We start from the raw sequence: 22,037 nt of genomic DNA, 5'->3' as shown, positions 1-22,037 counted from the left end.
ACCCCATTTTTGTTTGTTAATGAAAGTAAATACAATGGAAATATTACTACCTACTTGAACAATAGTTGTAAATATTCTTTTTGAGTCATTTCAAACAAGAATGTCCTTCTTTCATAGTTTCATGTACCAGTACTGTACTGACTGGGACTTCAGTTTTACTTTTAGTCACTCATAAAATATAACCATTTTTGTTTGTTAATGAAAGTAAATACAATGGAAATATTACTACCTACTTGAACAATAGTTGTAAATATTCTTTTTGAGTCATTTCAAACAAGAATGTCCTTCTTTCATAGTTTCATGTACCAGTACTGTATTCTGACTGGGACTTTTTTATGATAGAAGCCACTTGTCTGGAAGTCACAAATTTTTTGGAGGGATTTAAGGGGGATTATGGCTGTGGCTTACTCCATATGTTACAAGACACTTTTGAATTATGACTACTGTACTGCGAACATGGGCTGTAAGGGATTGATTGCCTGTTTGCCTGAGGGAAGAAAGTGGAAAGTTGATAGGTGATGGAGAGGATTATAAAGACAGATTTGAGATAAGACTTCATTTGAAAACTCTTTGAACAAACTTCAGAAGAACTACAAGGATAAAATTAATATCTGCAGAGTTTTGTTGAAACAACCAAGGTTGATAGAAGCTTGCATAACAGGGAAGGTTTTTTCTTTTAAGATGACAGTCTAGAGTTATAATAATTAGGACCTCACCAATGTTGGACGTGCTCAGGTGTTACAGTGACTGTTGCCAAAATAAACCGAGGTTTACTGTCCCATTTTCATTCTTTGAGCACTGTCCAAAATAGTTCATTTTTACTCTTCCTTTGTAAAAGGAAAAATAAAGAATAGAACTGCTCTCTAGACTTTTAGGCCTTTCTTTCAGAGTAGTAGGGGGAAACATGCCTTAAAATGTAGACTATCAGCATTTTCCAAACCTCTACATGCTCTGTCAAAAAAAAATAAAAAATAAAAAAAAGTGTGCTGTGGCCAAATGAATGGGAACCCACTGACGGATCACAAGTAAGTGGGTGTCCTGACTAGATAACTGCTCTTTACTATACTCACATGCATTATGATAAACCGTGTAGCAGTTGTTGTCCTAAGCTTGACAGACCATGGGAACACTGCTCTAAACTGGTGGGTATGTGAACAGTTGGAGTAAACACTACGTAAGGTGGTTTCTAAGCTCAGCTGTAACTATTGCGCGGTTACTACAAACATTTAGTTTTATTAAAATAAAGGTAGAAATTATATATGGTCATTTTTTTAGTTCTTTTTTCAAGTTTCATTTCTGTGTGTGTATGTGTGGTTTTTACCTAATTTGTTACGTTTTGCTAAATTGCCAGTTCAAATAGTAGGATGAGTAGAGCATAAATTTTAACTCGGCAATGTTAATATTTTTGGAAATTATATTTGCACCTAAAGTGTTTCTTCTGTTCACGTTTAATTGTTTGCCATTCTTTCTGTGCTTACAAGTTTGCATTGTTCTTCTCATTCCACTGTTTTGCTACTTCCTGTTACTAAGTTGTGTTTGGAAGATTTGTTAGTGCCACACACAATAAAAGATGTAACGCACAATAAAAGACCTTGGACTCCAGTATATACTGATTATGTACTGACTGGCACACAGCAAAGCAGCTGCACTCTGAATCTTTGCAAAGGCTGGAGAATAAAACTGAAACTTAAAGAAATACATTTTTATATGCTCTCAGAGGTACAGTTTTCTGTGATATTATATTTGACAGAAACTATATTGACTGAAATTTCCTTTTCATTTTATAATGACTTTATCTGTGGCAGCGATGTACATTGTGTATTAGCACTGTGTATACACATTTATTAAACTGGTGTTTTGTGTTGCATTGGATTTCAGTGAACCAAAGTGCAGGTCCTGTGTGGTCATTACTACATAAAATAAATACATTTTGAAAAGTAATAGGTGTTTAGAATTTGCATTTCCCTTTCTAAGGAATCCTAAAGTGTAAGATGAGATACTTACCATATTAGCACATAATTATTTTAATTATCATTTTCATGAAAATAATACCTGGTCATAGAAAGAAAACCTGAAACCTCATAAGAAAGTTTGTAGTTGACATTTTTCTGTGCCCAACTTCATTTCTCTTCTCAATATTAATCACCTCTGAATACTTTTTATTTAATTTCTGCTGATAGTTACCTTCATTACACAGAATGACAAATAGCAAATAAATTTAAAGGCTTCTTGCTTTTGTATTTCTATTGATAAACAAAATATGCAAATTCAAGGGGAAGTAAAAAGGATCAGGATGCAATATGTATATGTACCACTTCCCCATAACAAATGTATTTAACATGTACCACAAACATATTCTAATACAATTTTTTTTGAAAATGCAAATTCAGAAACCTGTAATGCACAATTTTCAAGTAGATACTGATAATGTGAGTTTCTTATCGTTTCTTACCAAGAGTATGTATTTAGAAATCAAAGTTTTACTTTAATGTAGCATTCTTTTAATTAAAGGAGTTTTGAACCACATGAATTGTGTATTGTACATCCTATGTCTCTTCAGTAGTTTTTAAATATTCTGTCAGTGGGGGTCATCATTTACTTTCTCTTCTTCAAAGTAGTTGTTCTTATGGGAATTTCAAAGAAATAATCTGCGATGAATCATTTTGGTAATATGAAATGTATATATACTAAATATTTTCTCTTTAAAGTTTCTTCTTGTTTTGAGTTTAGAAAGTAAGATGAAAGCAGTCATCATAATATCATTCTTGTCAGAGAATAAAATATGGACTGCTTTTAGTCATTCTCTGCAAAGTAATAAAATAAAATAATTTTATTCTGGACTGTGATGCTGTGATATTTCTTGAAGCTGATTGTAATAGTTTTAGCCCAACAGTGGACACCTAGTGATTTCATTCAAGTCAAAACCTGGACACTCCTTTGTGTTACCTCAATAAAGAGACAAAAAGCCTACTTAGAAGAAATCTGTGAAATAGACAACCACTAAAATAAAACATGAAATAAAAATCTGCACATGTGGTCCTCCATGAATCTTTCAGGTGGAGGAAGATAAAGAGTTTTTCCAAGTAGAAATCCATGTACAAATACAGGCAAAATAACAAAGATGCCAAGTTTTAGAATAAATGCTTTTAAAAATCAAAGAATGTATCTGAAGAAGACGTATTCTTTCTTCTCTCTTCTTTCTAGCAGATAGTTACAATTGCCAGTTAGCCAGAATGCTTTCTAGCTACTTGTTTTTGTCTTCTATAATATTCTCAGTGGTGTATTGTTGGGTACCTCAAATACCAAATTGATTATTTGGTTAGAACTCAGCAAACACCTGAGAAATAAATTATTTTGAAGAATACTGACAGATTCTAGTGCATAATTCAGTCACACATAAAGTGCCAGGTAAAATGTCAAAACAAAGTGATTTTCTTTTGTGAAGTAGTATCTTTAACACTTAAAATTCTGTTGGGAATTATTTGGCAAGCTTGACAACTAGACATAAATATTTAAATCATCAGTTTATTTTGTTCTTAGATGTCATGTATTTAGAAGCATTTGTTTTTAAAGTTCCCAACTGATGTTTAATTATCTTTCATAAATATAATAGATACTGTTAAGAGGGCTTCTTAATTGTTAATTTGATTTTTGAACTTAACGGAGTATATTGTTTATATTACAAACACAATAGGGTTTTCGGTGTACTTTCTGAAATTAATTTTATTCTCACTTGTGGTCATTTGTTATTAAATATAACTGGCCACACATTCAAAGTCATGAATATATAGCATGTTTCTTGTGCTTATGAACAGTTGTGTCCTATGCCATCAGGCCCTAAGTAATATTAAGAATATTCAAAGTGTTAACCATATGTTCTCACTTAGATTTACATACTGTTATCTCTTAGAGCCAATATAATCCAGGCACAGTTTCCAAGCAAGTCTCTCAATATTTGTTAAACTCATGGTGCCTTTCTTTTCTTTTTTCTTTTTGCAGTACTGAGGATTGAACCCAGGGCCTTGTGCATACTATGCAAATGCTCTATTGCTGAGCTGTACCCATAATTCCTCATGGTTCACCCAGAATTCCTCATGGTTCCTTTCAAGTACATTATACACTTAACTGTTACACCAGAGCATGCATGCAAGTTAACATGATTAAGAGTGAAGACAGGAGAAATGCACTGGTGCTGTTTGTGCCATTGATGCTGTGTGTTCGCCCCCTTCGTCTTACTGGATCATGATGTGAAGACCTGTCAGTCTAGGGTTTCACACTTCTTTTTTCAAGGATTTGCAAGTCCCCTCCAGGGTCCACCATGCAGCGGTACCTTGATCATCAGTTCATTCTCAGAGGCCCAAGGGTTACTAAACATGTTTTGGCCAAGAAGGGTATCGAGTCACAAGGCAGTCAACACCAATTGAGTTCTCACTTGTGTGTCAAGTACTAAACGAGCACCAGGATGAAATTTTCATGTCAAAATGAGTCAAGTACCAAATTCGGTGAGTTTCAAAGCAATTGAGTAGCAGGGTTTGATTGTAGTACTAGTTTTACTAAGCAACACATCGGAATGATAGGCATGAGGTTTGCATGTCCTATCTGTGCCTCCTTAGCAAGTGAAACAATAAATGCATTACTTTAGGGAATATTTATTGAGCACCTACCATGTACCAGACCTTTCTAGAGCAGGAGTCCCTCCTCTTAGAACTTCGTCTTGAAGTGGAAGACACCAAAACAGCCTAACAAAACAAACTGTGGCAAATGGCAAGGTAAATAGCTGTAGTTGAGAGGTCAAGAACCTGGTGAGGGGGTAGGGGTGGGGGTGGGCTTTGTGCACATGTGATGGTGACTTCCTGACATCCTGGCATTCAAAACTGAGGCTGTAGGGGCCGGGAATTTAGCTCAGTCGTACTGCGCCTACCTCACAAGCACAAGGTCCTGAATTCAATACCTGGTACTGAAAAAAGCAAAAAACCAAAGCTGTGGGCTGGGAGTGTAGCTCATTGGTAGATATGTACTCAGCATGTGCAAGACCCTGGACTCAATCCCCAGCGCACCCGTACACATGTATGTGCACACACATGCATGTCCAAAATCACAAAGGAAAAAAAAATGAGTCTGCATATTGAATTGGGCAAGAAGCGTTCCTGACAGAGTAATAACAAATTCAAAGGCTCTGAGGGAAAAAGTACTGCTTTGATGTTTGGGGAACCAGACAGAAGGATAGGATTATTAGATTGTAAAGAGGTCAGTGAGGGAGGCAGGTCAGGGCTGATCAAGCCGGCTGTGTAGTTTGGAAGATGACGTTTAAGGTTTTACTGACACCCTGGCATGGTGTAGTCCTGCAATCCCAGCACTCTGGGAAACTGAGGCAGGTGGATTAAAAGTTTGCACCAAGCCTAGGGAATTCAGCAGCTTGTTTGAGACACTTTCTCAAAAAGGGGGACTGGGTTGGGGAGGTAGCTCAGTGGAGAGTCTCAGGGTTAAATCCTCAATAACACCAAAAATTTTTTTTTCTGACATGCTGTGGGAAGCCAGGACAGAGTTTAGGGGAAAGGAACTTGATCTGACTTACTGTCTTTTTTTGCGGGGGGCACTAGGGGTCAAACTCACACAGTGGTGAGACCGTGTTAGTTCAGCTCTCTCCTCTTGCAAAGTCACCAGTGCCATCAGGCCCGCCCTCCTGCCCAAATCTCTCCCTGTCTGCCTTCCACAGGCCCCATCTCCAGCTCCCATTAACAGAGAAACTTGGTGATTCGATGTGTAACATGTGAACTTTGGGGAAAGCAATGGTGAGTTACAGTGAGTTTCTCAGACCTGGTCACTATCCATTTCGTAAAATTACCCACAAAGTAAGGGCTTCATATGTGCTCATTTTTTGTTTTGTCCTTAATTTAGAATGACTGAAAGGTCTCAAAAGGACAAACCTACCTGCAAAATTGCCTTTATTCAGCCCTCCGCACACAAAGGTCCAAATATCATTCTATAGTATGTTAATCACATTTTAGTTTATAGTTTAGTTCCTCCAGCAAAGAGATACTGTGTGCCCCTGTGTCCCAGTCAGGAGCACATGCACATTCCTGCAAAGGTACAGTGGACGCTGTCCCTGGAACTATTTCGATCTTCTAGGGCAAAGCAAGCAAGAGCTAAACAACTGGATTACTGTCCACAACTTTGTGGACAGGCAAGGGACAGACAGTGGTCACTCCAGGAGGCTTTGACCAATTTGTTGAAGTTGGTTTTCACCTGTGGTACTTGTGTATTTAAGAACATCGATGTTTTTCATTGAGTTTCTGTTATCAAAAAAGTACTTGATAAACCCACTCTAATCTTTTAAGAGCAAAACAACTTTCCTGGTTTACCCATCCTGTCAGCATCAGAAGCGGTGCCATCTTCTAGAACCTTCTGTAAGGACGGCGATTCCTGGGCCTCTGCTGTTTGGAACAATGGCCCCTAGGCAGGTGTGGCCTCCTACAGACCACCGGAAATGGTGCTAATGAAACTGAGGAGTGAGTGTGAAATTTCACTCACTTCTCACCTACATAGCCACATGTGACACCTCTGTCTGGACGCATCATTTGTGGGTAACACTTTCAGAGTGCTCTCCCGTTTCTGTGGACCCAATAAAATACTGTCTTAGTAAAAGGTTTTTATGTTCCAGTCTTCTTCCAGTTACTACCTGTGGAATGGTTTACAGATGTTGAAAATGTGACCTCAGGGAGCAATTTGTATAGAGTAATATAGCTAAGTGAGTGATAGGCTCAATATTTTGTGTGTGTTTGTTTTCTTGTTTCTCGGTACTGAAGGTTGAACCCAGGACCTTCATACTGAGCTAAACTGTAAGCCCATTTTTATTTTCATTTTTATTTTTTTACTTTAAGACAAGGTTTTGCTAAGTCACTGTTTCAACTAGAAATCCTCCTGCCTCAGCCTCTCAGAGTGCTGGGATCACAGGTGTGCTCCACCACACCGAATGTAGGCTTGCTTTTATTTAATTTTTTATTGAGTTTATTGGTACATTTTAGATATACAGTACAGTTACATTCATTATTGGGATCTTGTACCTCTACATGATAGGTCTTGGTTCTCATTTTTTCACCTTGTCCCTGCCCTCCCTTCACCCCCTCCTCCCCTCCCCATTAACAAACACTTTATTTCCATTCTTTTTATTTTCTCATATTTTTTCTTTTCCCTTATTACCTTTCCCCTACCCTTCCCACTTTCCCTACACCTTTAGCCCTTTTCTTCCTATTTCACATTGTCAGTTATCTCATTAGGATCTTATGTACTATTATAGTTTTTCACACCAGAGAAACGATTCGGTATTTACACGTGTGGCTTATTTATTTCACTTAGGAGTATATCCACCATATGCATCCATTTTTCTATGAATAAATCTAATTCCTCATTCTTTGTGGCTGAGTAGTATTCCATTTTATAGAAAAACCACATCTTTATCCAGTTTCCAACTGATGGGCAAATGGGCTGTTTCCAAGTTTTAGCTATTACAAAATATGCCACTATAAAACATAGGTGCGCATATATCACTGTGATATGATTCTTTTAATTCTTTTGGAAAGATACCCACCAGAGGGATAGCTGGGTCAAATGGAACCTCTAGTCCCAGCTCTTTGAGGTATCTCCATATTGATTTCCATAGTGGTTGCACCAATCTGCACTCTCAACAACGGAGAAGGGTTCCTTTCTCCCCGCAACCCCGCCAACATTTGTTATTGTTTGATTTCTTGATAGAAGCCATTCTTTGTGGGGTGAGGTGGAATCTCAGTGTTGTTTTCATCTGCATCTCTCAAATGACCAGTGATGTGGAACATTTTTTCATAGATTTACTTGCTGCTTTTACTTCTTTGTCTGAGAAATGTCTGTTCATTTCAGATGCCCATTTTTGAATTGGGTCTTTATATTTGGGAGGGGCTGGTTTTGAGTTCTTTATATATTCTAGATAATAGTCCTTTGAGGAGCAGCTGGTAAAATTTTTTTCTCGCATTGTAGGTTGTCTCTTAGTTCTGTTGATAGTTTCTTTTGCAATGCAGAAGCTTTTTTTTTCCTTTGAAGTTTTGGTTTTTTTTTTTTTATTGAGTTTATTGGTACATTTAGGGATACAGTACAGTTACATTCATTGTTGGGATCATGTACCTTTACATGGCAAATCTTGATTCTCATTTTTTCCCCTTACCTCTGCCCTCCGTTTTTAATGAGATCCCAGTTGTTGATTCTTTCTGCTAGTTCCCATGTTACTGAGGATTTGTTCATAAAGTCTTTTCCTATGCCAATGTCTTCAAGAGTTCTGCCTAACTTCCAGCAAGTTTAGTGTTTCTGTTTTAATATTTAGATCTTTAATCACTTGGATTTTAATTTAGTGCATGGTGAAAGATAAGGGTCTAGTTTTAATCTTTGGCAGATTGAGATCCAGTTTTTCCAACACCATTTATTAAAGAGGCCATCCTTCCTCCAGTGGGGACGGTCAGCTCCTTTGTCAAATATGAGGTAGGTGAGTATATCTGGAGTTGTTTTTGTGTCTTCCAATCTGTTCCAGTGATCCTCAGATCTGTTTCTTTGCCAATACCGTGCTGTTTTTATCACAGTGACTTTGTAGTATAGTTTCAAATTGGGAATTGTTATACCCATTGCCATGTGTCTGTTGCCTAGGATGGCTTTTGCTATTCTAGGTCTCTTCTGGTTCCAAATGAATTTTTGGATTCTTTTTTTCTAATTTTGTAAAATATAGTGTTGGAATTTCAATTGGCATTGCATTGAATCTGTATAGTAGTTTTGGTAGTATGGCCATTTTCACTATGTTGATTTTTCCTACCCAGGAACAGGGGATATCTTTCCATTTTCTTATATCCTCTTTGATCTCTTTTTGCAGAGTGCTGTAGTTTTCAGTGTAGGGGTCTTTTGCTTCTTTTCTTAGACTGATTCCTAGATACTTCATTTTTTTGGATGCTCTTGTGAAAGGAATTGTTTCCCTAATTTCTCTCTCAGTGAGTCTGTTATTTGTGTACAAGAAGGCTATTGATTTTTGGGTGTTGACCTTGTATCCAGCTACTCTGCTAAAAGTGTCAATTAAGTCTAGAAGTCTTTTGGTGGAGTTTTTTGGGTCTTCAATGTAGAGTATCATATCATCAGCAAATAATGACAATTTAACTTCTTCCTTTCCTATCTTTATTGCTTTAATTTCTTTCTCTTGTCTAATTACTGTGGCTAATGTTTCCAGAGCTATATTGAAGAGGAGTGGTGATAGTGGGCATCCTTGTCTTGTTCCTGATTTAAAGTGAAGGTTTTCAGTTTTTCGCCATTTAATATGATGTTGGCTGTTGGTTTTTCATAGATAGCCTTTATTAAGTTGAGATATAGACCATCTATTCCAATTTTTTCAGGGTTTTTATCATGAATGAGTGTTGAATTTTGTCAAATGCTTTCTCTGCATCTATCAAGAGAATCATATGGTTTTTGTCCTTGACTTTGTTAATATAGTGTAATTGAAAATTAATTAAAAATTTACCAACAAAGAAAAGCCCAGGTCCTGATGGATTCACTGCTGAATTTTACAAGGCATTTAGAGAAGAACTACTGCCTTTACTCTTTAAGCTTTTCAATGAAATTGAAAGGGAAGCAATACTTCCAAATTCATTCCTGGAAGCAAGTATCACTTTGATTCCCAAGCCAGGGAAAGATGCAACCAAAAAAGAGAACTACAGGCCAATCTCCTTAATGAATATAGATGCAAAAGTCCTTAAGGTACTAGCAAACAGAATACAGAGGATCATTAAGAAGAATATACATCTTGACCAAGTTGGATTTATTCCAGGGATGCAAGGATGGTTCAACATACGTAAGTCAATAAATGTAATACACTATATTAACAAAGTCAAGGACTCTCTGAGGAAGTTTTTGTCCCTTTGCCCCAATGTCACTTGGCTTCCATTGGCTCTTGCAATTGACTGTGTGGAGGATCCCTTAGCGGAAGTGTCATTCAGGGTCGTTTTCAGAGGCCTGACTTTGGTCACTTACTCAATCCTTGAATAGTCATTGTGGGGGGCAAGGGGACAAAATTTCCTCACAGCCAGATCAGGCCCAGTTGTAAAGCTGGGCATAGGCTCACTTTTCCCTGGTTTTACCTGGACTGTGAAGTGAAGACCTGAAGATCTCAGTTCTGTGTCATAGGGCAAAGGATGGTAAGCAACAGACTGTGATATCCACAGGACAAAATGGCCTGATGGTACATTTCTCAGAAAATATCTACATTGTTAAGTGATGCGCGACTGTACATTCAGTTAAAGTGTCAAAACATTTTAATTCCCATGTCAGAGAAGTAGGTTAAACTCTTTTCATAATGATACAAAATTTCTACTTTTTTATGTTTAAATGACTTTAGACTGTATCTGGGATTTGATTGCAGTTGTTATAGGTAATGTCTAAAAAGTTGCGTTGCTTGATGATTGCAGTTAACTCCAGGTTGTGTGGCCTCCTTAGCCTCTGTCAAGATAGACAATTTCAGGTAAATCTGAGTTGTTTTTCATTTGGCTGAGAGAAGTAGTCCTGCCCAGTTTTTTGAAAGGTATCTGTCTCCAGGAGCCCTTCTCTGTTAGCCATAAACACGAGTATTTGTAGTTGTTCCTATATTAAAACTATATCAATTACAAGGGAATTTGTAGTTAGAATTTACATTTAGAATACTGTATAATATGATGAACTGAAAATTAGAAAGAAATATTTTTTCTGGGATATATATTGTTTAATTTTAGGGTACATTTCAGCTACTCACATTCTCTGGTGATGGTGGTATTCTATCTAGACTTACCTCTTTTTTTTTTTTTTTTAACAGATGCTTTTTGTCTGTCTGTTTACAGCGAGCCAGTGCTGTAAATAATTGACTAAGCCAGAGTTGCACGATTCATAATCCATGAGAGGATTATGGGTTGAATCTATTTCTGCATAACAGATTATATATGTTCTACATCAAGAGAAAGCAAATGAATACAGAGCAGCTGCTTTTACCATATAGAGAATGAAATTTGGCCTGGAAATATTTTTTATTTCTTTGTATGTTCTCCTTAGGAAGGAGTGCTTTGGAGCTTAAATTAGAGCTGTTTTTAGTGGTTCCGGAAAAAGCCAGAGTTTGAAAATAGCCAGCCTTGTTATTGACTCTCTGTGGTCACTGGCTTGGCTTGGAGTGGGTGGCTTCCTTCCCATCCATTTAAATTTTAGGTTCAGTCAGTGTACATCATCCAGAATGATGATTTAAAGGGGATTTGGTGATTTTTCCTTTGAAATTGGTACCCTAATGTTATTTTTATGCGTAGTCTAAGTAATTACTATGAAAATAATAACAATGAAATAATTTTCAGAATACTCTATAAGCTGAAAAGTCTTAGGGTGTTATATATTTAGCATAAAAATAAATGTTGTCAACAACTTTGAAGTTAGGCTTGTTCCAAGGACATTAAGGAAATAAGGTATACAAGGTGCTGTTTACTTCCCCTGGGGTTGAGCAGGAGAGACATGTGGTAACCAAGGGGCCCAGCTGAAAAGAGTAGGGATCCACCAGGACTCCAAAACAACTGTGCTGTGTGACTTGATGTCAGTAATGCTTCATTAATTTGAAGATGGCCTGGCAATAAATATTTATGAAGATATCAATGTTAAATTTATTGGTGATAAAATAAATTATAAATACCTGAAAAAGAAGCACAAAACTATATTGAAAAAAAGACACTACAGAAAAATATCAGAGACTCTGTATTAGAAATAAAAACAGTTAAGAAATGCATTCAATTATGTGAATTTATACCAAAAATAACTATTGTACTTATTTATTAAGTTCAGGTAATTGATATATGACAATTTTTGAAGTTTTGCTTTAATAAACTATATATTATTTTGAACATTTAGGAATATGTATATATAGGAATATATATATATATATATATATATACACACACACACACACACACATATATATGTATACATATATGGGTTTTTTTTGTTTTTGTTTTTGTTTTTTTGGTACCAGGGATCAAACTCAGGACCTTGTGCTTGCGATGCAGCCACAGTGCCACTGAGCTAAATCCTCAGCTCCAGAATAATTTTATTTTTGAAGAAAATTCTTGAGTTAGTTTTTATTTTTATTTTAACATATAAGAAAATTCACCCTTCTGTGATACAGTCTCAGTCAAGATACGTCAGATTTCCAACACCTCCGAAGATCTCCCTATAATTATTTTTTAAATTTCACTTCTAAATTGTTTTTCCTGGTTTTCAGAAATACATTTGATTCTTTAATGTATATCTCGTTAGTCCTTGTTAGTCCTAATAGTTGTTAGTCCTAACAGTTGTGAATCCCTTAGAATTGTCTAAGGATCACGTCAGCTATGAATAAAGAAAGCTTTTCTGCCTCCTTTCCATTCTTGGTACTTTCTCTTTGTTTTTTCCTTATTGCCACTGCTGGAACCTCCAACACCTTGTCAGTCCCACTTGTACATTATATACTATTATTTTTATGTGTTTCTGGCTTTTGTTTACTAATATTTGAAGGATTTTTTGCATAAATGTTCATGAGGGCTGTTGATCCGTCATGACCCCCTTTCTGAGGATGTTTTTGTTTGGCTTTAGTAATAATGTAATGCTGGTTTCATATGAGTTGGGAAGCTTATCTTCCTAAGTTCTGAAAGAGTTTGTGAAGAATTGGTATTATTTTTTTAAAAGATATTTAATAGAATAGAAAAGCCACCTGGACCAGGGCTTCCCTTTGTGGAAAGATTTAAAGTTTCTAATTCACCTTTTTAGTATCTGTGACATTTCTTCAACTTGGCAAGCAGAAATATGTTCATTTCATCAAAGTTGCCAATTTGATGGAATAAATTTATTTATGGTATGCCCTTATAATGTTTTTACTGGCATAGTTTTTTTAAATTAATATAATAGAATTAATAATATAAAGCACTTTATTTCCATGAAAAAATAAAACAAAAAATTCATAACAAAATAGAGAATAACAATGGTTACTATATTGTGTGTCATGATCTTTAAAAGAATGGCCCAAATGTTACTCAGAATCCACATCATAGACAAAAAAAAAGGTTATCTCTTACAAAGAAGAAACAAAAGGACAAAATTTTCTTTTCAATGAACAAAAGAAATTAGTAAAAATTAGCACTTAAAATATTTTTGAAACAGCAAAACAGATAGAAGGATTATTTAGATAGATTTAATAGATAGATGGGAGGTTATTTGAACTTCTCCTTACTTCCTCTTTATCTGTCTTCATTTTCTTTCTTTCTCCCTCTAGCTATTGATCTGTCATTTATGTTTGTCTGTTTCTCTGTCGTCTGTCTGTCTACAGAGTCTGCCCCAAAAATGTGTACACCCTTCAGGGGAAAGAAAATAAATCTATTGAGACATCATTAGATTAATATGAGTTACCTTTGGCCTCTCCAATTACAAGAGGTGCTCATACTGGTGACCATGAGCTTCCAGACATTAGTCTTGTGAACTGCTGCCAGGGTAACTGTGGTCATCGAGACTGCGGCACATTTTCAACTCCTTCTCTAAGGGGCAGCAGTGTAATGGGTTTTATGCAACATACAGCATCCTCTAGTGTCCCCCATACAAAAGTAACACGTTGAAAAAACATTATACTATTTTTCTTTTCCTAAAGTGTGTATACATTTTTGACAGACTTTTGTATATGTTTCTTATAAGAGGAACCGTGTAATATTTAAGTTTGTGTTTCTTATTTCACTTAACATTATGTTCTCAAGTTGCATCTGTTTTCCTGTGGATGCCTCAGATTTATCTTCTTTTAATGCAGAATAGTGCTCCACTGTGTGGAAATACCAGTTTTTCTTTATCCGTTCATCTGTTGATGGATATGTGTACTGTTTCCAAGATCTAGCTTTTATGACTTTTGCTGCTGTAAACATGGGTATGCATGTGCTCCTGCAATATGACTTTAACTCCTTTGGGAAGAAACTTAGAAAGGGGGTAGCTGAGCTGAATGGAATTTCTATTTTTAAATTTTTAAGGACTCTCCCTACCACTTTTCGTAATACCGCCGTGAAGCTGACAGTGATGTCCCTTCTTTTGTTCCCAAGTTTTGCGATCTGTGCATTTTTCCTCTGTGCATCCCTTCACTCATTCCTTCATTCATTTAGGTCAGTCTAGGAAAAAGTGTCAATTTGTATCCTTTAAGAAAACTTTTATATATTATCGATTTTTAAATGATGTGTTTTCTGTTTCTACTTCATTGCTCTCTACTACTTGTCATTTCCTCTCTTCTGCTTTGTGTTTAGTGTTTACTACTTTTTGTCCTTCCTCAGAGTGGAAGCTTATGAAATGGACTTAAGAGCTTCTTCCTAATATAGGCATTAAAGCTTTAAATCTCCCACTTACCACTTCCTTTACTGTATCCCAGCGATTTTGATATCTCATGTTGGTGTTTTTATTTGATCAAAAATATTTTCTAATTTTCCTTGCAACGTCTTTTATCTGAGCTTTATTTAGAAGTGTGTTGCTTAAATTTCCCCTTATTTGGAGATTTAGAGATTATTTTTCACTTCTATTATATTATATTTATTTACTTATTTATTTTTGTTTCTGGGGATTGAACTCGGGTCCTTGTGCTTGCGAGGCAGGCACCATATTACTTTTATTTTTTTAAGAACCAGTTACTAAGAATGCTCTTAACTTACAGTAAGACTACAGCAGAGACAGAAAGTGTTTCTATAAATGTCCCGCTGGTAAATACTTTTTAGGCTTCGCAGGCTACATATGGTCTGTCACCCATAGAGAAGATTTTGCTTATGCTCATCCCAAACCCTAACACAACTAACATGTCCCTGGGGGGTACAGTGCAGTCGCAGGATGAGAAAGTTTAACCTCAGAGGAAAGGGGTCCAGATTGGAGGAGGTCAAGAGCTAGCATCATCGCAGTCTTTAACACAGTGTCCCTGATGGAGATAAAATTGGCTTTCCTGTCTGGTACTTACCAAGAGCCTGGATAGAATGTTTTGTCCTGGGATAGAGGAGATGTCCTCCTCTAAAATGATAGTGTTCCCTGAGGAAAACTACGTTCCTTGTAAAGAACTTCCCAGTCTTTTCTCAAGACTTCATGGTTCGGCAAGCACACGATTGTCCTCACCATAGAACAGCTGCAACTATAGATACCAGTGAGGAGGGAATGTTGGAGTAAAGGAAGGATTTAATTTGGGTGGAACTAAAGTATATCTTCATAGGATACAAACACTTCAAGTGAATCTTTAAATGAGCCGCATAGTGGACAGTATCTAAAGATGTTGTTTATGTTAATTTCATCTTAGGAGAAACTTTATTGTAGTGGAAATTTCCAAAGGACACTCCAATTCTTAATTCAGAAGTCTTCTGTCTAGTTCATAAGAACCACTGTAGTTACTTGGATTTTATAATTTGCAAATCTCCTATTATCTATTCAGATAGAAATTAAATTGAATAGCAGAGACCAAGTTCCTTGAATTGACTGTGATTGTTTGCTCACCCTAGCAATGACTTTAGATTCATTAGTGACAGATTTCTAGTTCATGTTCATTGCTTTGTGTCTCCCCTTCCCCCATGCCTGTACTTTTCCTGATTTTAGAAATTCTATGACAGGCTAAATTAAAGACCCCACCAAAGTAGGAATACTAGAACACTAGCCCTAAATTCATTGCTTCCACATTTACGTCTATAAAAATAGTTCTAGCTACTGCTTTCATTTATCATGAATTTGTTTTATTCCCTTTAAGTTAATTGGGGTGCAATTTATCTTAATTTTGATTTTGATTGTAGAGGTTGGCGATTTGAAGGAGCTGCAGACACTAGACATTTCTACCAATCGTTTGCTAACTTTACCCGAGAGGCTTCACCTGTGCCTTTCTCTGCAGTACCTCACTGTGGACCGCAATCAGCTGTGGTCTCTGCCACGCCACCTCTGCCAGCTGCCCAGCCTCAGCGAGCTCTCCATGGCTGGAAACCGTCTCGCATTTCTGCCCCTCGGTAAGTGATCGTGTGTACATGGTAAAGTAAAACATCGACAGAACAAAAGGAACTGTTTCTTTTCTTCTCTTTAAAGTACTGGGGATGGAACCGAGGACCACACATGTGCTAGATAAGTTACATCCTGAGCCCTCAGCTGTTTCTTTAACTGGGATGAATTTGTTTCTCTCTGGTTAGATTGAAGATACTTCACTCAGTCCATTTTTACTATGAACAAAGCTTCATTCCCTGATTATAAATGAAGTTTATTTCAATTGGGGATTTCTTTTTTTTTTTTTTAATTGGTGCTAAAAATTCAATTAGGGACAAAATGCATGAGCTCTAAAACAATTGCTCTGGGAAGGGAATTAAAGTGTGTGTTTGTAACTATAAATTTGACATGACATTGAACAGTCTGAAAAGAGAGCTGGCTGGTACCAGTGTATCTGCTTAGATGAAAAAGTTGGTGGTGAACATTGCCAGATAACTTGACTGCAAAACTTTAAAGACTTTCAAAGTGGCTGAACTGCCCACTGAACCTGAGATGTCTCCTTGGATAATAAATAACATATTATCCCCTGTAGATTTCTGTAGTTGGCTCATTTTGACATAGTTTATGGCAAACAACGTAAACTTTTAATAAAGCAGTACATTTATTTCACATAGAAGTGAATTGTTTTCTTAGGTTGTAAGAAGCAAAAGTTCCAATTTTTAAAAATTATAATGTGCAGTCCTATAGAACCCTAAACTGTCAAATAAGCATCATATGATTTTGCTCATAAAAGCATTTCTGTAATGAATAATTTATCTCTGAAGGCACTGAAGTGAATGATTTACTAGTCCCTGAAAGGAAATATTTCCTAACAATAAAATATTGCACATATTATTTTCATTTTAAAATTCTTCATGAAAATGTTAGATCATTTTACATAATAATAAGCAATTATTGGATTTGAGATCACTTTTCCACATATAAATTCAAAACTCATAATATTAACAAAATCAAATAAAGTCAGTCCAAAAGCAAGGTACCTAAGAACTTCGAGCTTTTGAATAAAAACAATATCAAATATAAATGTATTTTAAGAAATAAATGAACCTGCTACACTGACCCGGAGATTACAGAACAGTTGTAATGGGCAAGCATCAGGTCAGAAATCCAGAGGCCCAGTTCTGGCCAGGTTCTGCCGCCTCACAGCGAGTGGCCTACAGTCAGTCCCCAGAATTGCTTGGCTCTTCACTTCCTCTCTGTGAACCCAGCATGATGCTGTTTGTCCTGTCTAAGGTGATGGTTTATGGATAAAGGTTAGAAAGTCCTGCACAAATGGAGATAGCTCTCCAATAAGAAGATGGGACATGAACATAACCCCATCCGACTTCTAAATTTTGTTACCCTTTTCTCATATTCAAGACATCCTTCACCCCACACCAAGCACCCAAACCTGTGTACCACTTCCTGAGGAAAATGAAAATGTGGCCTGTACCAGGGCTGAGTCCCTCCCAAGTACGTTCCAGGGTGGCACAGTCAGTGCTGGTCATAAGTGAAGGGAGGCAAAGACCAAGGAAGGGAGGGAGGAAAGAAGAAAAGATATAATGGTTTCACTTTGTGGCATAACATCAAGCTTAGGCATTGCCTCAGGGTTTGGAGTAAAGCTGAAAGGTCTTTTTTAAACAACCTTGTCTTATAGTTTGATTTTCAGATGTTAACTAGAAACAGATTAGCTTGTAAGGTCTAGGGTTGTCTATGCTAATTTTATTATTATTATTGTCATTAATGATATATGTAAGGAATGTTTCTACACACAACACGCTACCATGGCTGTTTGCAAGAATAACAATACCTTTCACTTATTGAATACTGGGTCTGGCCACGTATTCTGGTTACTGTCACATTTAATTACTACAAAACCTTATGACAAAATCTTGCAAAACAGCCTAATTTTTTCAGATGAGGAAATTGAGGTTCAGAATAGTTAAGTAACCTGCCCGAAATCGCAGCTAGTCAGAGACAGAATTGAATTTAGAGTTTGTTTGATTGTAAGTCACACATTCTTTCCACCTTGACATGTTGTCTTCATATTCTAGGCAGGGTCTCTGTGAGAGGACTCCATTTGGGAACATGGATGAACCATACCGAGACCGTTCTAGTTCTGCAGCCATTTCCAGTGCCCAATTTGGCTCTGCCATTTTGTGTTCTAGTATTCCTCAGGCACTGTGAGCGGCCTCGGTTCACCCATCATTCCTTCTTCCTGGCATCCCCAGCTAGTGCTTTTTCTTCCCCTCCATATATCAGTCAGGTTACTTTCTTTCTGTAGCTCCAGAAGATGCTTCAGCAACAGAAATCTTACAAAAACATTGACCAGAGACCTGTCATCTAGGTCATTCTTGATGCCAGCAATTCTTCTTATGTTGCCTGGCCCCTTTCAGTCTCTGCAAGGCCGCTCGTTCCTTGATTTTGAAGTTGTCCTAACAACTCGCTTCCTTGGCTTTTTGCTCTGATTCTTGATTACATACTCTTTGTCTGTACTGTACCCTATGCACACAGCTACCAGCTCCATCCAGCCTGCCAGAGCCTGATCCACAGCCTCGTTCTCATGCCTCATAGCCACATACACTATTATCCAGCTCTAGAGCCCTCACTCTTTCTAGAATCCCACAAGCTTTCCACTTTTCTTCTCCCTGGCTCACTGTAGCTCTCAGCCCTGGCTCCTCATTTTCTTGATCATTTTCCACCACTCCTGCCTTGCTGTTTTAGTAGTGACAGAGTCAAGCATGTGCTGTGGTGACAATGGTTTTGGAAGAATACAGAGAATCTGTTCTCCCTGGAACCTGACCTCCTGGTGTTTATGGTCCTAGGAGTGACGCAGTCTCTTCAGCAGGAGAGCATCAGACTTGCAGTGGCTGGTATAGGTAATAGTAGTGCTGTTGGTGAGGACAGAGTGCTGCACACTGCTGACTGCTCTCTACCTTGGCACTCTCACCTGTTTACTTGGTTATCTTCCTTTTACACCATGCTGAATGCTGGGGAGGGGCCTAAGGAACTGGGCATCTCATTTTCTGAACTCAATATTTAGGGTTGAGAACAATTATTACAGGACAAATTTTTATGTTTAGGTGCCTTGGTTACTTTTCTCATTATTAAGACAAAATACCTGACACCCAAAGTTAAAAAGGAAAGGTTTATTGTAGCCCACAGTTTGTAGATTTTCACTTCGTAGTTGGCTGGATCCAAGGCAGAGTGGCATGGTAGGGGGACATCGCAGAGGAGAAACAGTTTATGGTGGGCAGAAGGCAGCAAACAACAAAGTAGTGAAGAAGCAGCAAGTGACAAGTAGCTACTGCAGCATCCCTCTTTCTCTCCCATGTACTCTATCCAGGCTACCTGCCCTTAGGGTGGGTAGCACTCACACCCAGTGTGGGGTACCTTTAATCCTAGCATCTCACTATGAATCAATACCAGCATCACATCCTTAATTTCAGCATCATACCTTAGATCCAGCCACCTCCACAAAGCTCCACCTATGACCACGTGAGGCTTTGGGGGGAAATCTAGACACAGCCATAACAATAACAAACGAGTGAGTGGTGTCAGAGGGATCTGTGCTGTGCTCTGAAAAAAGCATCTCTTCACAGCTGAAGAAAGCACAACCCCCAGGCCTGGAGCTATGGATGGCCTCAGATGTGGAAGCAGTTTGCCCATTGCCCTGGGAATTTTCCCGGCTTGCCAGGCTCACTGTCAGAGCAGAACAGAGCCTGTGAATAGGAAAGAAGCATACAAGCAAGAGCATGGGGGTGGTGACTGTCCAGTATAAGGGAAGCAGCCTACCTGAGGCAATGCTCTGCCCTAGTGGAAGGCTTGATCCTTTGAGAACTGGAAGGATAAAGGGCCAAGGAACAATACATACTCTGGTGGCCTTGCTACCTAAGGTATATTGGATACTCTTTGAAAAGAATTGGATGAGACAACTAAAGAGGTATTGTGGGAGGTTACCCAAAGAAGGCTTCAGGAGATTGGAAACAGGGTCACCCGTGAGGATGGAGAAATTGAAGTGGACCAAATACCAGCAATATTTTTAGTCATATTGTTTGGGTTTTATTTATTCATTTTTACTTTCTTTTAAAAATTTTGTTTTGCCACCATGAAGGCAGGAACGAAAAGGGAATTCAGTAGTCGTTAAGAAAAAAATATTTAAATCTATGCACTTGAAATCTTTCAATGAGCTCTTAATAAACCAAAGACACCTAATGCTAAGAACTATCTGGGAGAAAGTCCAATGAAGCAGAGGGCTGCTGGTCCTCCCCTTCCGTACAGGACAGAACTGTTCTTAGAAACTTTGCAAGCCAGGGTACCTCTGGACCGTCATTTGGGGATCTCTACACACTGCCCATCTTCCTGAAGTTCTCCAAAACTAGAAGGTCCTATGTTTAGCCATATTTCTTGGAGCCTAATATAGGAACCTGCAAACTGTGTGAAATGGGTGCTAGGATGTCTCTGCCTATGCACAGAGGTGGGAATCTTATTTTGGGAGCCACTTACTGAATTCAGTTTCTTTCCAAACAAGTTTGACTTAGGGGGAAACTAGTCTTTATGGTCTTCTTAAAGGATGTTAGATTATGGCTGTTTCAGAAGACAGCTGCAGAAGTTCTATATGGGTGACTTAAATCACTTGTGATGCTGTCGAACCCATTAACCTTCTGAGTGTGCTCCTCTGAAGTCACTTGTAATACTGTCAAAACCATTAAGATACTTTGACTGTGTTCTTCAAACAAAAAGATGTATCAAAAAGGATGCTCCTATGACTACTGTACCATGACAATTGAGTGACAGATGAGACAGAGGCTTTGTTCACAGTGGTGACTATCAGCAGAGGAAAAAAGGAGTCACTCGAGCCTAGTGCTAAGAAAGTTAGCTAAGGTCTCCAAACTTCACTTCCTGACTATTCAATACAGCTCTGTTGACTAAATAGCTCACAGAATTGTGACTCAACTTTTGGCTTCTGACAGTGTAGGGAAATACAAAGAAAAGAGTTTTTTCCTCTAAGGCTCTTCTGTTTTAACCAGGTGCTCCTGGTTTTCTTTGCATAATTAATAAGCCCAATTATTCGGGAATGTTTGCAGCTTATTTAATGTTGAATAATAGATCTAAGGATTGTTAGCTTGCCTGTGTGCAAGTTAACTGTGGAAGAGTATGCGTTAGCCACCAAGAAATTCTGTAGTTTAAGAAAAGAGGAAAAATGTGTGCCCATATCCACAGGTAGAGTTTATATTGACTGTTTATTTAGAAAACAGTGAATAAATTTTTAACCAAGAGCACTTGGCACATGACACTGAGATTTTCAGAATAGTCTGTGACAAACTAAACCACCACAAACTAAGCCTGAAAGTTAGTAGACAGTATTAATGAGAAGCTATCTGGGTTTTGCTACAAGTCTCAAAGTTAGCTGTCCCTCACAGATTCTAGCAGTGAAATGTTTTTTTTTGTGGGGAAAGTTATTCTGCACATCATTCTGTCTTGTGCTACAGACCAAATGACAGTCCTTTACTGCTGCACCACACATTGGTAATGATGAGGGCATAAAACTGACCCTTGGTCACACAGCAGGAGACTACTCGTGTTTTGTCGTGGTAGTAGTTTTTCCTTCCTAGGGATTGGATACCTTTTGTAGAAAAGATAGGTGATGGCAAATTAGTGGTGTAGTTTTAGAAAGTCACTGCTGGGTGGTTTTTTCAGAATGTGCTGAAATCCCATCTCTTACTGTACATGGCATAAGAAAAGGTACAAATGTGTTGACTGTACTGTACTTATTTTTTCTTTTGCTTCTTGCTCTTGCTTTCTCCATATTTGCTTGCAAAGGTAGAAGTTGCTGTTTATGACTTTTTTTTTAGCTAAGAAATTTAAGTAAATTAAAAATTTTGCCCGGGATATAGCTTAGCGGTTCTACTGCCTGCTTCGCCAGCGCAAGGTCCTAAGTTTGATCCCTGGTACCAAAAAAATTAATTAATTAATAAAATTTAAGAAAAAATTTTAAG

At 37.6% G+C, this 22,037-nt stretch overlaps 1 protein-coding gene across 2 annotated transcripts in view; it reads left to right on the top strand.

Moving 5' to 3' along the window:
• The window catches only part of Lrrc28 (leucine rich repeat containing 28), a 112,992-nt gene that overhangs the window by 56,456 nt on the left and 34,499 nt on the right, over window positions 1–22,037 (top strand). For both annotated transcript variants that reach the window (XM_010607855.3, XM_010607854.3), the window contains exon 6: window positions 15,822–16,028. In XM_010607855.3, coding sequence (XP_010606157.1) covers window positions 15,822–16,028 — 207 coding nt within the window. The remainder of the gene's footprint in view (window positions 1–15,821; window positions 16,029–22,037) is intronic.

This window comes from Fukomys damarensis, unplaced genomic scaffold (genome assembly GCF_012274545.1).
Source record: "Fukomys damarensis isolate Sample0158 unplaced genomic scaffold, DMR_v1.0_HiC HiC_scaffold_7, whole genome shotgun sequence".
Taxonomy (NCBI): Eukaryota; Metazoa; Chordata; class Mammalia; order Rodentia; family Bathyergidae; genus Fukomys; species Fukomys damarensis.
Note: the sequence above shows the minus strand (reverse complement) of the source record. Positions and strands in the feature narration are given on the sequence as shown.